This window comes from Stigmatopora argus, chromosome 6 (assembly GCF_051989625.1).
Source record: "Stigmatopora argus isolate UIUO_Sarg chromosome 6, RoL_Sarg_1.0, whole genome shotgun sequence".
Lineage (NCBI taxonomy): Eukaryota > Metazoa > Chordata > Actinopteri > Syngnathiformes > Syngnathidae > Stigmatopora > Stigmatopora argus.
This window is the reverse complement of record NC_135392.1, coordinates 12,442,638-12,459,280: the sequence shown is the minus strand read 5'-3', so window position 1 is coordinate 12,459,280 and position 16,643 is coordinate 12,442,638. Positions and strand designations below refer to the sequence as shown.

Here is a 16,643-nt window from a genome sequence, read left to right as displayed (position 1 = left end):
GAGTCTGCGTCACTAAATTTGTTATTAATAGCTAATAATTTGCAATCGTACAGGTTTTTTATTAAGAAAAAAATACGGATATAAAGAAATACTGATGTAGTAACTTTTGGGACTCATTGAACTGCGAGCAAACCGACGGTATATTTAGCCAAGCTGTAAAATGTGAAATGTCAAGGGTATAAAAGCAGAAGCTTTGAGGGTAGCACCTCAGTGACAAGCTCATTTATAAGGCGAGTCCATTCGGTAATGAATTCACCTCTCGATTGGCTCGTCAGCGTGAATCCATCACAGGGACGTCAAGACCCCGTTGAATATTCCTAAATGACTCGGATGCTTTAGGAACGAACCCAGTGCAAAAGCGCCATACCGCGTGACTATCAGAGGTGCGTGAAAAACGTGAGGTAACCCTGTGGGGTAAAAGCTTGCATCTAAATATCTAAGTGGCCCGCTCTTGGATGCTGAGACAACGACTCAGTTGCCGTGATTGATCGCTTTCTGCCTGCAGAAGACATGGGAAAACATTCTAAGACTGTTAAATGATCTGAGACATCACTTTTGGGCTGAAAATAGGCAACGTTTGGGGATTAAAAAAAGACAAACTTAAAAATAATTCTAATTCTTTCGACATTCAAAGGGGGATTTCCACACAAATAAAATAAGGTGAGCATATTCAGCCGCAGACATGACAATAATGCCTTTTATTTTTTAGATCGTGGACAATTCCGAGTTATGCACAAATTATAAACTCCTCAATGGGTTGCCAGCCAATCGCAGTGCTTGAATTTGTCTTTTTTAAATATTAATACAATTTATTTGAGTCAATTTTTCCCAAAATGGATCCTTCAATCAACTCATTAATTATACAACCTCCTTTTCCTCAGTGCACCCTAAATATTATAATATAAAATCACGATTGGATGCAAAAATAGGGGCCGCTAAACATTCTCCCACTGGCCAAAATGGTCCATAGGCTGCAAGTTTAAGACTATTTTGTAATAAAAAAGCTTAAAGCCTATTTAGACTCAAGACTATAGAATAAAGACTATTTACCGCACCTTACTGCACATTTGTGACTTCTGCCTAGCAACAAGCGCCATCATAAATTGTCAACTGCTAATTTACGAGACCGCATCTGACAGATAGCTCGTGAAGTTCTTATGAGTTGCTGTGGTTTACGCCATCATTACATTGCCGTCACAACTTTTTAGGGCTCTACTGGAATCATGTCATAAAAGCGAAACCTGCCTCATGCTACTAAGGTACGTATAGAAGTAAATAATAGAGCGTGAGCGTTTAAAAAGCGGCGTCGCCTGCTGTGAAATAGTCGTGATGAAGTATCCTCTTGCATCATCTCTGCAAAAGAGAAGCCAAGCGTTCTCCTACAAAGTCATTGCGGCGCCCAATCTTGGCTCTTCTGCTCCATCTGGGCTGAGTTTTGCATCTCTTGTTCTTTTTTTCACCAGCTGGAACGTGAACTTTTACATAGCAGAGCCCCGCTGCCGGCCCCCCTACTCCATTGTCACTCATTCTATTTTCCCAAGACTCTCCAGGGAACACCCGCGCACATGCGAAGAACGCATGCAATGCTCCCTCGTAGACCACGCCGACTTGTAATAGTTTAGCCCGCGCCCCCCTCGGCCTCCGCTCGCAACGCCCCGTCCGTGGTCGACGCCGCATGAGAGTAATGGTGTCGAAACAATAGCGAGGGGAGGCGTCCCCCGACTCTTCCTTTTCCTTGCCGCGCTTCCTCCGGTCCGGGAACTGAGGGACTATTTGATTACATTGGCTTTACGTTTCTTACGAGGGATATCGCCATCACATGTTTTTTGCGTGAGTGTCTGGGTCACCTAATTTTAAGGAAAGCCGATACCAAGTCCCACTCCGATACTGTAGGAATGTGCTAAGGAGGGGGCCGGGGGGAAGCACATCCAGTTGTTTATTATCAGAGCCCCATAAAGTGTTTTTATTACGTCAGGATTTTTGGATTGACGAAGCGCAAAAAATGTCAGTATAGCCAGTTTGTTGGAAATTAGCTGTGCTTTTAGTACAAGTGTGCAACCTCTATACATGTACTTGTTGTCTTATTTCTGCAATTATTTGTTTCAAAGCACACAGAGCTCTAGCAACCTGATGCAAGATTAAACACAGAATTAAAATAATAACAACTCTTAGGAGATGACGATCGAGTTTTTCAAAACGGCCTAACCGCAGAGAACCGAGTTAGGATTATTTCCCCAAAACATGTTTCTTTAATGTCTATTGAAATAATAGGGCCATTTCTCATGAAAAATTAAAGAGCCATCTCACACATTGTTCCTTTAATATGTGAGAAAGTTAATATTATATTGACTATCAACGTTTCAGAGAGCTTTTTAAAACCCCAAGGATACTATATGAACTCTGATTAGACCTGGTTAAAAAAATTTCTGCTTTAAACTTCAGGAAATTCAGGATCAATAAATCTGTGAAAATAGCCTAATAAGCCATTTGGGATGTTTGGTTTTCAAACGTTTTTTTTTGTTCAAAAAGGGCCGCTCGTTTTCACCATGGTTACGAGAGATGCAAATCTTGAAGTGACATTTTCTGAGGCGAGCGTCAGAACAAACATTTTTCATTGTCTCTTTTTATAATACAGTGATACCTCGAGATACGAGCTTAATTTGTTCCGGGACTGAGCTCATATGTCGATTTACTCGTAACTCAAATGAACGTTACCCATAGGAATGAATTAAAAACAAATTAATTTGTTCCAGCCATCTGAAAAAAAAACACCAAAAACAGGATTTTGGATTGGAAAAACATCTGTATTTGTTCTAATTCGCCATCCATGAACAAAGTAACAAATAACTAGTGGTTTAATAGTACTGAAATGTGTTTAATTGTACTAAATTTAGATGGATTTTGCAGAGGGACAGAGAGAGGGGGGGACTTTTGCACGGCAACGCGCTCGTAACATAACAAACAAATTTAAATGAACTTGGATTACGATGTAGACACACTCAAAAATAAATTTCATCTAACCTTGCACTAAACTTAATTCTAATTTTGTTTTAAATTTTGATACCTTTCTTCTCCCGGGTTGGCTCTATCTGCCCCGCCTCCACCCTGTCTTTCAGATGCAACCTATCGAGGGTTGTTTGCTTTTGTCTTCACTTCAAAATATTCCCAAAATGATGCACACAAATGTCCTCACAATAGGATAACGCACGGCCACTTGCCAACTTTCCCGGAAAGTAGTACTCCTCCTCCAGTATTCGCGATCGCTCCGCCATTTGCACTGACTAAGGGGGGAAAAACACTGGAAAAATGCAATGCTCCGCCCAGTGCTCGTAGAGACATTACACGAGGGAGTTGCGGGGAGAGAGACAGTGCCCATGATGTTCTTACGAGCAGCCTCTCGCGTCCGCTGTATGTTCGTAAATAAAAATTTGTCTCGTATCTCAAGTTAAATATTTGCCTGAAATTTTACTCGTATCTCTAATTGCTCGTATGTCGGGGCACTCGTATGTCAAGGTATGACTGTATGCCCATACAACCCATATGACAGGTAGACATAAATACTTCAAATAATGAGAAGGTATTTTTCCGTTAATAATGATTGCTCTCAATTACTGTCTTCATAATTCCTTTGCTTAAAAAACAGGTTTTGCCATAGCTCCTGTAAAACTGGTCATTTCTGTACTGATTTTTGGTTGATGAATTAACAATGACTGTCTGTCTATTTGTTGTGGCTGTAATGGAAGACAAGGCGAGTGCTGACCTGGCAGCTCACTGCAGACTGTATGTCAGAGCGTTGTCCGGGAGTGTGTGTACGTATATGCGCTTTGACCCGGACAAGCGTTTGATCTTTTGATTGTGGTCGTCCGAGTGTTAGGAGGTATGAGGCGCAGCTGAGAGCTGCAAATGCACTTTCATGTGCTCGCACGGTCACAGGAAGCGCTTGACTCTTGTTGATTTGATGACTTGAATGGATGCCAAGTCTGTAGTGCAGAAGTCTTCCACGTTTCAGCGGAGCTTTAGGTTCTGGCTGTGGAAGGGGCGGAGTTTAAGAGCTGGACAGCAGCTGCGCTCTCAAAACAATAAGCAGGCCTTTAATGTCTTCCGGATCGTTTCCCGTGTAGAAGCTTCCACGTCGTCCAAAATTGTATACGTGTAAGAGTAACAAGGAAAAGCTGTCACATGATTATAGAAAAAAATTCCAGTTGTCCAAGTCCTGAAGCAGTAAGCAGCCCCAGACCACTGCTTTGTTTGATTTATGTTCTTTTTACATCACGTGTAAAAAGAAGCCAAAGTTTGAGGAAGTTTCACTTTCCACTGGTCAATCTATAGAATATTCGCCAAAGGTTTTAAGTATCATTCTGCTTTTTATGAGTTGGATTTTTAAAAGTAGGACAAAGCTTTGTTCTTTTTTTTGGGTCAGCAGTGGTTTTCGCCTTGAAACTTTGCTATGGGTGCCATTTTTTGACCCATTCGCTTACATAATGTTAACTCATGAGCATTGACCTTAAATGATGCCAGGAAGGCCTGCAGTTCTTTTGCCCTGGGTTCTTTTATGACCAACTGGATGAGTTGTCATTGTGCTTTTCTGGTCATTTTGGGGGGCCTGGAGCTTCTGGAAAAGTTCAGCACCGTTTCATTTTTCTCAGATTTTGAACAATGGCATTCTCTAGTGTCCTCATGCTATAGAAATAACGCCGTTAGCATTTCCTGACTGATCTATATCCATTACTTTATTCTTATCTAGCCTTGAATTTTAGACTTGGGGGACCAACTTTAATCTACATATATTAAGTTTGGGAAATCAATTGGTTAATCAATTTGTTTGTGACCTCATTTTGGTGCTGCACAACTGGAAAAGGGATGAAAATTGAGATTTGTGATTGGGTTCTTTTGTTGTTTTTTTGGTGTTTCATCCATAATTTTACATTATTATAGCTCCAAACACTTCTTTGAACAAATATTGTGTGCGGGTGTCACAGTTGTACCTGTGATCATCCAAATCCCCTTTTGAGTCCAAACCTCAAGCAGCGCTTGGAGGCAGGACGCCAACATCCATTTCCAACGCCTCATTGCGTTAACGGTTACGAGAGCGACCGCCGCCGCAATACAGTCGGTATTGTCGTTGCGCGGGCGGCTCGTTTAAATCCTCCCCGAGTGCAAAATGGAGTCGGCGTAGAGGAAAATGACTGGTGAGGAAGCTCGGGGCTCTCGCCGCCAAAGCGTGACATTCCCGCTGGCTCGACGAGAAGCAGAACACTTAGTGACGCCGACGCTGCCACCGCCGCCGCCGCGATGATGTTCTGCAAATTCCCCCGTGTTTCTTCTTTGAAACGTATTCCGCACGTCAGTCGCCAGAATTCTAAACACTTGATTCAGTTTATTCGTCGATTGTAAGCAGAGACACGTTGAGACGGTTGCTAACCAAAACTTTGGGAGTGTGTTGATCATCAAGTTGTGTACTGTTATATGACTCCAAGTTGAACTCCTTTTTTTTTTAGCAAACTAGAGTTATATAGACATAAATTTGTGCATCCTCATGACTCCCGCGCATGAAACGTTGACATTTGATGAATTGTTTTGTTCCGTGGGGCCTGTCGCCACTCGCTTCTGAAAATCCTGCCTACTGGAGAGCTTTTAAGGCAAAATATTTATCAGGACGCCAATTAAAGTAGCCGTGCTGTGCTCAGGCAATACACACATTCAGAGGAGGTTGTGTATATGCATTCCTGCAGACTTATGTCACATTTGGAGGAAAATGACAGCTTCCATTTGCCCTCAAAGCAGATGTTCCGCACGGGTTGCGTGCACGTGTTGTGCTTCAAGCTACAGCCATTCAGATGTGAGTTTAATGCAGTCAGTGGCTCTCAAAACATGAGTAAATATGATGTTATTGTTTTTTAAATCTATTTTAATTGTGATTTTTTTTTTCATGAAGAAATGCATTTTTTTCAATTGAGAAAATGCTCATTGAAAAGTAAATTAGCCAAAGAAATATGATTATTTTTTAGGCATTTGCTGTTCATTTTGGGTCACTACCTGTTCAATTTGAGGCATCTGTGGGTGGATTCCCGGTGATATGTGACATTTCTCGATCACTTCCTAGTCATTCAGGTTGTTTCCTTTAGATTTAGATTCAATTCCAGGTGACTTACTGTTCGCTTTGGTCGGTCTTGGTCATTTGGGGCATTCATGGGTTATTCTATTGATTCAGATTCAATAGTAAGTCATGGCCTGTTGATTTTGGGGCAAATCAGTTTCACTTCCTAATGATTTTTGGATCACTTACTGTTGATTTTGGAGCATTTATGGGTCGCTCTATTTTCTCTCAGGCATCTCCATGGAAACTGGTTCCCACAATAACATTTTTTTTTAAATTGTGGTATTTATATGAGTGCCTAGTAAAGAATTAATCGCGGTTTCTATTTGAGGAGGATGTAGATTGATTTGAAAACATGCCTATCCAACAAAACAAATTCATTGCCTTCTGCTTTTCATGTTAGGCTCAATCTACCCCTTCCTTTAAATGGAAATAAACATTTGGATCTTTTCAATGAGACTAATCCTAAATTGAGTTTTAAGGCAACTTCATTGGAATGCAGAATTAGGATCCCAATTTCACGCTAGAGAGCTAAGAAAATGAAACATTTAAGAGTCACAGGCTTGTTTTCTTTCTTGAATTAACGTGCGGAACATCCCGAAAGTCAACCAATCATACATATAGTATTCTTGTTCTTTCATTTTAGACATTCAATCATCTTGCTGTGAACTGAACTGATTTAACAACATTCTTGAGTCATTTTCTGTTGCGCTTAGTTTTTCAAATCAATTACGCTCTTTTACAAACTATCACAACAAATACTATGGACCTGTCCTGGCAATGAATGGGTCAAGCTAATGCTAATATTAATGCTAATCCTATTATTTGGTCCACTGTGGTGACCCTGAATGAGTTAATCATGATATAATTCCCAAAATAGAAGGATTTTTTTTCTTTGATCATGTCCTCTAACTTTAACTATCCTTTTTTTCATATTATGAATAGATTTCTTCCTTATTTTTTTTCTTTGATCAAGGTAATTCTATCCTCATGTCCTCTAACCTTATCTATCCCTTTTTCATATTATGAATAGATTTCTTTCCCCCCACATAAAAAATGAGTCAATTCCTTGAATAATCTTTCCTCGTCAAAATTAAATTTGACTGTTTGATTATATTTCATCGTCTATTTTCGTCAAATTTGCATGGCTCCCTCTTTCAAGTCTTCCAAAGACGGCACCCACGATGGAATCTTCTACCCTGGCTACTGAACAATGACTTCCATTCAAACATGGCCACCAAAAACTTCCAAATTGAAGTGCAGGCTTTTTTGTTTTTTTTTCTTGAAGGGAAGGGGGGGTTCGCATTCAGGGGGCTTTCCCCGCCAATTCTCCCGAGTAACCGCCCGCGAGACGGTGGACGCTCTACTTTGTGTTTGGGAATGTGCTCCCAAACCACTAATGAATCCTCCGAGCCATCCCACCATCAAGCTTTGTGTGTGTGTCTCTCTCTCTCTCTCTCTCTCTTTCTCTCTCTTCCAACAACAGTCCACGCCTTTTCATGCTGCAGCACTCTGCTGCTCGCAGACGCCGTGATGAGCCTTTTTCTCTCTTTTACGGCCGCCGTGCGTCAGAATCTTCCAACGACTCCGTTACCTGGTCGTTAGGCAGCCTCTGCGTGTGCGTACGATGTCCAATGCGGCGTCCTCTGGGAGCTCCGCTGGCCACTTTGCCTTATGAGACCAGATGAGAAGTCCATTAATAGAATAGGCATGGCACCGAATTGATTCGGGGGTCAGTTCATAAAGCACCGTGCTATTCTAGCCGTGGCATCATTTCGGTGTTATTAGAGTGAGGGGGTGGGGAGTCATTTATGCAGGTGCCTTTAGAACAAGAGGGGGAATTTAGTACGCGTTCCTCCTCGCTCCTCCTTTGCCACTGTTTCATAAAGACGACCTCATGGTCTCCTTAGCAGTCTTTCTGTTTTATTTGCACCTGTAACGTCATTCAACTGTCTGGTGCAGTGTTTCCCAACCTTTTTTGAGCTGCGGCACAGTTTTTGCATTGAAAAAATCTCAAGGCACACCACAATCTGAAAATCATCCTTATATTATTTTTATTTATTTATGTCTCTTTTATTTATTATTTTATTTTTTTATTATTAAAAATATATATATAATTTAGTTTTGTTTTATTATTATTTATATTAATTTAAAACTTTGTCACCTATATTACCATTAGAAAGTCGTTCTCATTAAAAGTTTTATTATCAGGAATTAAATCCCACTCTAATTATTCCAAAATCTATTTTTTTCACACCGATCTAACGTCATCAAAGTTGATGTCCGCAGACCCCGAACAGCTGTCAGTTCGACTGGTGTTAAAATAATTAATGCAACATTTTTAAACCTTATTTCAATTTTAGACTTTCTCCCAATATTACGCAAAAAGTAATGTGCTCACACAGACTATACGTAACCAAAAGCTGATGCCCCTAAAACCAAACAACTTCTGGTTCACATACCGTAAAAACAGGAAAACGACTTTTTTTCCTCTCTTGGATTATTACGATGTATGATTTCTTGTAATTTCCCGCGGCACACTTTAGCATCCCTAGCGGCACACTGGTTGGGAAACACTGGTCTGGTGGACACGGTAGCGCAGTCAAGTCATTTTCTGTCTTTGTTCTTTTGCAGTTTCACTTATTTCCGTCCTTTTCTGTGGAAGACATCTGAAGCTATTTGCGGAAAAACGCAATTTGTATAAATGGGTTGCCACGAGAAATTAATTGATTTACTACTGGGTTATCAGATTCATTCAATTCGTTCATTCGTTTTCCATACCGCTTATTCTCACAAGGGTACTGAAGTCTATCCCCGCCAACTTAACTAAAAGTCATCCTAATCTTTTACTTTTTAGTTCTAGCATTTCACAATTCATATTTTATAATAACACGGTGAAAAGGTCAAAACCAGAAATGCTGAATATTTGTAGACCAAAAGCACCTATGTGATGTGTTGCTGGGCAGATTTCACAGGCCTACCAAAACAAGTAATGCTACGTTAATGAAAGATCAACTTCAGTGCCAGCCTCCCCAGTTCAAACTGACTGGACGTCTAATGGCGTCTATCTGATAGTTCGAGGTTCATTCGTTGTCACGAACTGCCGCTCCATCTAGACCCACGTAAAACTCCCGTGTGGCTTCAGTCGAGTCCTAATTCCTTTTAATCTGTGCATCTTTCCCTAATTAGCCAGCGTTGTGACCTTTGAACACGGGCCCTGTGAGAGATTAGCCCACATTGTGCACACTTTATGAATAAATGAAAAGCTACGGCAGCACCTGCCGATAAGTCGCTCTTGCCTGCTGATGCACGGGAGGAAAGTCGGAATAAGACTGTCTATCGGCTCCTTTTAATTGGAAATCATTTCATTAAACCACCATAAAAGATGAGTCTTTGGTCTCAGGGTCGCCATTTTGTCTAAGACTGCCTTCTGCTGTCAACATAAGAGAAATATATATATATATATATATATATATATATATATATATATATATATATATATATATATATATATATATATATATATCAAAGGGTCATGTCATTCCTGAAAAAAACCATCTTTTTTGGAAAACACCACACAATTGGTCATGATTCAAGATTGTTGGCAATATTTGGTGTTTGCAAAAAAAAAAATCTCAAGCTGTTCATGAGCTCTTATAGTATGATATCCGTAAGTCGCACCTTATTCAATTGCAGCCTTTTTTGTCACAGTCTATACAGCAATCTTTCCTTGTCTCTAAGCCAAGTTCTACATATGCTTCAGTTCTTTCTTTAGATTTTGCCTCCTTTTTCCATTCCTTCTTTTTTCATGTTCTCCCTTGAGTATGCTTTCACCACACTATCTCCCGCTCCGTGCTGTGTGCACACATAATCGATGGATACAATCTTACTTAAAGAACTTGTGCTCCCTTTGCACTCTTGGACAATATAAGCACCACTGCCATTTCCTCTAGTGGATGCACAACTACAGTGGGGCAAATAATAATTTAGTCAACCACCAATTGTGGAAGTTATCCTACTTGAAAAGATTAGAGAGGCCTGTAATTGTCAACATGGGTAAACTTCAACCATGAGACACAGAATGTGGAAAAAAACCCAGAAAATCACATCGCATTTCAAAGTTCTGGAGTGGCCTAGCCAGTCTCCAGATCTTAACCCCATAGAAAATCTGTGGAGGGAGTTGAAAGTCCGTGTTGCCCAACGACAGCACCAAAACATGGAGGAATGGGCCAAAATACCAGCAACAGTGTGTGAAAAGCCTGTGAAGATTTACAGAAAAGGGTACATGACAAAGTATTGAGATGAACTTTTGGCATTGACCAAATACTTATTTTCCACCATGATTTGCAAAGAAATTCTTTAAAAAATCGAACAATGTGATTTTCAGTTTTTTTTCCACATTCTGTCTCTCATGGTTGAGGTTTACCCATCTCTATTTTTTTCAAGTAGGATAACCTGTACAATTGGTGATTGACTAAATACTTATTTGCCTCACTGTATATATTTTCTAATACTGCAAAAGAACAGCCTCTTCCCCAGAGTCACATTTCCCCCAACACTCACCCTTTCAAAGTGTCCGTGTGGGATTCGGGGGCCCATTTGATTTAGTTTCAACATCTTTCACGAGAAAAAAAAACTTGGACAGTTTGAAAAGCAGACATGCTCAATGGTGCCGACATAAGCTTGAGCGCTGTTATTATTCCATGCGCCAACACAGACCCCAACGCCCCCCCTCCCTCTAAAAAGAAAAATACAGAAGCTTTTATAAGTGCTGTGATGCTGCTTCTCACCATCTCTTCTCCCGTCGTACATCCTGTCTCCTTTGTGTACGATTTCCGAAAATGTAAAGCAGCTCAGTTGGTGGGAAACTATTTTTTCATGGCAAATGGAAGCGGCGAAAAGACAGAATGATGCCGAACACGCGAACCGAGAGGTGAAAGGTTAGAAAAACAACAACGGATAAACCAACCGGGAGACTTTTAGCCAGGCGTAGAGCTGAGCTCGGCGAGAGGTCGGGTATAATGAGGAGGCCTTGACGCGTGAGTGCTTCCCAGGGGAGGCAGTCACCGGGTTCAATAAGAAATGAAAATACAATTGCTTCATTTGAACATTTGGTTGTTGTTTTTTTGGGAGATATGACTTGTGAAATGCGGAAGGAAGAAACAAACAGTTTTAAGTCATTCACTGCCAAGGGGAGCAAATGAGGAAAGCAAGCACATTCAAATATTTTTTATATAGTCAGTCACGTATAGTTTCTCACGTGTATCCTAGAGGAAAAATCTTGTATAATGCATTGATAAAATGGCTGCCACCATTTATGATGGCCACTTCCTGGAAATATTTTACGATTTATACTGTGACCTTTTTGACCTTCTTTCACCTTTTTGGGTGATGCAAATGGCGAGAAATGGAAAAAGTTGATTCACGGGACAAGCCGAAAATTTTGTAGTATTTTTATGAACCTTTTTCGACGCTAATATACAAAAAATGAAATTCCATTTTATTTTTTTTAATAAAGCTGAAAACGTTTTACATATATAGTGAGTGGTACCTCGAGATACAATCTTAATGCGTTCCGGGACTGAGCTCGTATGTCGATTTTCTCGTAACTCAAACAAACGTTTCCCATAGAAATGAACTAAAAACAAATTAATTTGTTCCAACCCTTTGAAAAAACACCAAAAACAGGATATTGGATTGGAAAAAATGTTTTATTTCTTCTAATTCGCCATCTATTAACAAAGTAACAAATAAATAGTGGTTTAATAGTATACTAAAAAGTGTTTAACAGAACTAAAATTAGACAGATTTTGCGGAGGGTTGAGAGAGAGGGACAGGGGGGGTGAGGGGGGATTTTTTTTTTTGCACGGCAACGCGCTCGTAACATAACATACAGATTTAAATGAACTTGGATGACGATGCAGACACTCTAAAATAGATTTAATCTAACCTTACACTAAACTTTAAATTCAAATTTTTTTTTGCACTTGTATGTCGAGGTACCACTGTACACCATGACTATATTGTCATGACCCCACCTTGAGTGAGTTGAAGCCCTCCGTGTAGCGTCTGACCCTTACGAGAGCAACCAGCAGGGGGCCGGCCAAGAGCTTCGGCGGGCTTTTGTGAGGAAAATGGACGGGAGTGGGGGTGAAAGTGATGCGAGTCCCAACCCTGGTGCTAATCTCCCGCACATCTGGGCACGAGTAAGCTCTTGCTCCGCCCCCCGTCCGTGATCAGAGGGCTAAGAGTGAACATGAGCGAATGTGACAGCGAGGGCCGACCGACATGGACTTTGGGTCACACGGCCGGAAGATGCCGAGACCCAGTTGCATACCCTGGAATTTGCACGGTTCCGACAAGCGTCGAGGTAAAGAAATGTGGGTGTGTGACTTTGCGTGTGAGGCAATGGGAGTGCAGTGACCTCGCATTTCACAAGATTGCGTGTTTTCCACGGCCTTGTGTTGAGATATGCATGCAAGCGTGCATACTCTGCTGTAAATTAACCTCGTGATCCCCAATATGTGGGCCTCTGGCGTGTGTTCGTATGTAGATGACAGATGCGACAATAGTTGCGACTCAGATGACACCTTCTCTTCTGAAATGAATAATAGGGGTTGATTTGCAATGCTAGCCATTCCACAGAAACCAGACATTGGGGAATTGTGAGTACTTGGGGTTACAGCTGTCCTTTTTGTGCTAAAGACAAGCTGTATTGTGCAGCATCGTCAAAATGGAGATGTTTGAATCCGATGTACAGTAATTCCTCGATTATCGCGTCTTCACTTATCGCGAATTCACTACTTTGCGATTTTGTTTCTGCTATTAATTTTTTTTTTTACTTTTTTTTAAGTTCATAAAAATGTGAATATCCATGCTGAAACTCGTAAGCAGAAACCACTTTCGCTACTAAGACTCGGCAGTGAATAAAAAATAAAAAATAGAAAGTTATTATAGGGGTGACCCTACTTTGCGATTTTTCGATTAGCGCGGTCTGCATTAGCTATCCCTTTTTTCATATTATGAATAGATTTCTTCCTTAAAATAGTTTTTTTTCTTTGATCAAGGTAATTCTATCCTCTTGTCCTGTAACCTTAACTGTCCTATTTTTCATATTATGAATAGATTTATTATGTCTGGTCTGCATTAACTGCGATATTCGAGGGATTATTATAATCACTTTTTGGGAGAATGTAAAATGGGAAATTGGCAGAGGTCTTATATATGCATTAGATTGACTTGTAGTTGTCGTAGTGGTGGCTTGTTTTATAGATCCACTGGATGGAGCTGTAGTAGTAGTTGTAGTAGTAGTAATAGTAGAAATAGTAGTTGTAGTAGTTGTAGTAGTAGTAGTTGTAGTAGTTGTAGTAGTAGTAGTACTAGTAGTTGTAGTAGTAGTAGTACTAGTAGTAGTACTAGTAGTTGTAGTAGTTGTAGTAGTACTAGTAGTTGTAGTAGTAGTAGTAGTACTAGTAGTTGTAGTAGTAGTAGTAGTAGTTGTAGTAGTAGTAGTACTAGTAGTTGTAGTAGTAGTAGTACTAGTAGTTGTTGTAGTAGTAGTAGTACTGGTAGTTGTTGTAGTAGTAGTTGTTGGTGTTGTAGTAGTACTAGTAGTTGTTGATGTAGTAGTACTAGTAGTTGTTGATGTAGTAGTACTAGTAGTTGTTGTTGTAGTACTAGTAGTTGTTGTTGTAGTAGTACTAGTAGTTGTTGTGGTAGTACTAGTAGTTGTAGTAGTGGTTAGAGGTTATGTAATACATCAACTGTGCTAAAGAGAATTTCATACAATGATTAATCAATAGTGATCATATATGAGGCGCATCAGATTATAGGGCACCATTTTGAGAAAATGTCAGTCTTTTAGTTGAGGCTTCTAGTGTGGGAAATACGGTATTTGGTCCTTTTGAACATTGCAATGTTGCCATTGACACTGATAGCAGCCAATGTGGTAAAATACCTTCTCTTGCACTATTTTATCATTGTGTAAATTAATTCCAACACATTTCATTTTGCCTGAAGTTGCCAATAGGTTTGATGACTTTCTGAACATGGAAAGGCCCTAACAAAGCAGATTTATTTGTTTCTAAATAATTCTTGCAATTTCAAGAGGGCCTTCACATCACATGACTAATAAAAGTATCCCAGTCAAGCAGACCTCGCGCTACGGTACCAATCAGAGTGCATAGCCAGATTAATGGTCAAATCGGGCAGCGCTGACATGGCGAGGTGACGACGAAATTTCTGCGCTCGCCGCGAGAAGTCAAAACGCAAAACAAATCCAGAGGCGGCCAGGCTCTCTTCTGTCGATGGCGGATCGAAGCGATCGACGTGGAACGGGTTCATCGAGGGGGCCGGCGGGGGCCATTAGTGGCGGCGTGATGGTGCGAAGGTGGAGAGCGGTTAGAGCAAATCCCAAAGAGGGGGACACGGTAGATGAGTTGAGGGATTTGGAGGGGGTTAATCCTTGGAGAGGAGCTGATTGATGAAGGAAGGATGATGGGAAGGAAAGGAGGAAAGGAGGCAAGGAGGCAGAGGATGGAATCAACTGACATTTTGCCCATACTCCTTTGGCTAATGAGATGACATCAATCACTGCGTGGAGATCCAAACCTGGCCGACTGGCGTTGGCGCGGCAGGTGGAAGCGCTTTTTTGGAGGAGGTCCACATCCTCGTGTTTGTAGTCGCGACGTAGCGCTGACAACTTTCTGGCATTGTCACAATGAAAGCCGGCTGATGATGTTCTGATGAAGATGAATAACCGTGCCGACTATCAGCACACTGTGATCGGCGGGGGGAACCGTGAGCCAAGTTGGAGAGCGTGAGCTCGCTACAAATGAGTTTGTTTTGTTGGAGCGACGCATCGCTTCGCACTTGTTTTCGCCTTTTTCAATGGGGAAGGAGAAAATGGAAATTGCATTGGAGTGAGCAGGGCGGCGAGGTAATGTTAGGTGCAGTCAGGTATCGACGTTGGCAAGGATTTTTTGTTTTGTTTTTTGCCGCATTTTAAAGCCCCTATAACAATAATATTGTTTGGGTATCTGTCAATATGTGTCGTTTTATCCAGATTAGACGTGTTTATGGATAGGAAGATTGAAGACTGTAGTGACTGTTAGTTATTGTCATTAGCATTTTCCACAATGTTTTCTGAAATTGAGGCTTGTAAGCAATGTTCCCTCTAATTTTTTGTTTGTCTGGGCAGAAAGACAACCTCCCTGAGCACACTGAGTACCGGTGTGAGCAACATCTTCATTGCTCGCTATGGGCACACACACCAGTATCACACCTGCCTATGTCTACTACACATAAATGATTTAGTAATAATAAAATGTAATGATTAATATCTATGAATGGGCGGCCCGGCGGATGAGTGGTTCGGCCTCACAGCTGAATTTTTTTTTTAAAAATGGGATTTTATTTTGTGCGCTCCATATGATTTGCTGTGCGCAGAGAAGACGAGAGTAGTGCGCAATTGCGCACGCGCGCATCTTAGAGGGAACATTGCTTGTAAGTCCATCAGCATGACATTCAGGCCAATTTTATCTTGAATATCAGCCCAATTTGTACGTGTCCATTCCGTTATCTCTGGGCTATTCTATGTGCTTCCACTATTCTCGACCAATCAGGATTCAGCATGCATAGCAGGTACTGTTTGCCTGCTCACTGTCCAATCACAAGCAAGCAAAACAATCTCAATTGTTCCCAAAGCTTACTTAAATGTGTCTAAAAAAAGAATCCCATTGATTTAATTGAGTAATTTTGGTTGTGATTGCCTTATCGTTATTTTTGTTTAGCTATTGGTGGACATTTTCACTTTGTTCTGTGGTTTTGAATGAAAAGCAGGCCAGTGGTTAGCGTGTCGGCCTCACAGTTCTGAGAACAAGGGTACGATGCCGGGTCCCTTTCCTGTTTGGAATTCGCATGTTCGCCCCTGGCTTGGGATCGAAAAAGTTTGGACACCACCGCTGCAGATTTGTAACCACGGTAAACACAATTTTGCTTTCAAGTGCTCTATTGCTTTCAAAGATGAATTGTCCATTGTCAGGTTTGTTGCTCGGATGCGACTTTAGAAAATTGCGTTACCCTAAATAAGCGAGTGACCTTGTACGCCACGGCGACTGTCATTGGCGGACAGCGTAACAATGTGCGTTAAATCTCGAAGGTCAACGCCATCACGCTGATGCAGCGTTTCACCGCGCGACGTCTCGGCGGGAGCCGGAGATCATCACTTACCTCCTCTCCGGGACCGACGACTTCCAGCGTGGCGGGGAAAGCACTTTGCGATATGGCGTCGTCTCTAATGCGTTGGGAGACTGTGTGAAGAATTGTAAATTAGCGAGCGCCGTTTTATACACTCCATAAACACGCCGGGTTGCCGCCGCCGCCACCGCTGCTCTTCATGCATTTTACAAATACTGCAGCTGTTGTTAAAGTCTAGGTGGATTTTCAGGGCTTTTGTTTATTTGTTTGAGGAAAATAACAGGGCGGAACACTTAAAAAGCTCAGCAGTCGGAAAATAGGCGGGTTATTAGCGGGTTTAGCATGTCAG

General features: G+C 41.2%; 1 protein-coding gene across 4 annotated transcripts in view; it reads left to right on the top strand.

Annotated features, from left to right (window-relative positions):
- Positions 1-16,643, top strand: part of kaznb (kazrin, periplakin interacting protein b) — a 76,659-nt gene that overhangs the window by 33,884 nt on the left and 26,132 nt on the right. Inside the window, exon 1 of one of the 4 annotated variants that reach the window (XM_077601870.1) lies at positions 12,337-12,467. The exons of the other annotated variants lie outside the window; for them this stretch is intronic. Coding sequence (XP_077457996.1) covers positions 12,386-12,467 — 82 coding nt within the window. The 5' untranslated portion in view covers positions 12,337-12,385. Of the gene's footprint in view, positions 1-12,336; positions 12,468-16,643 lie in introns of those variants that run through there. 4 annotated transcript variants of the gene reach the window in all.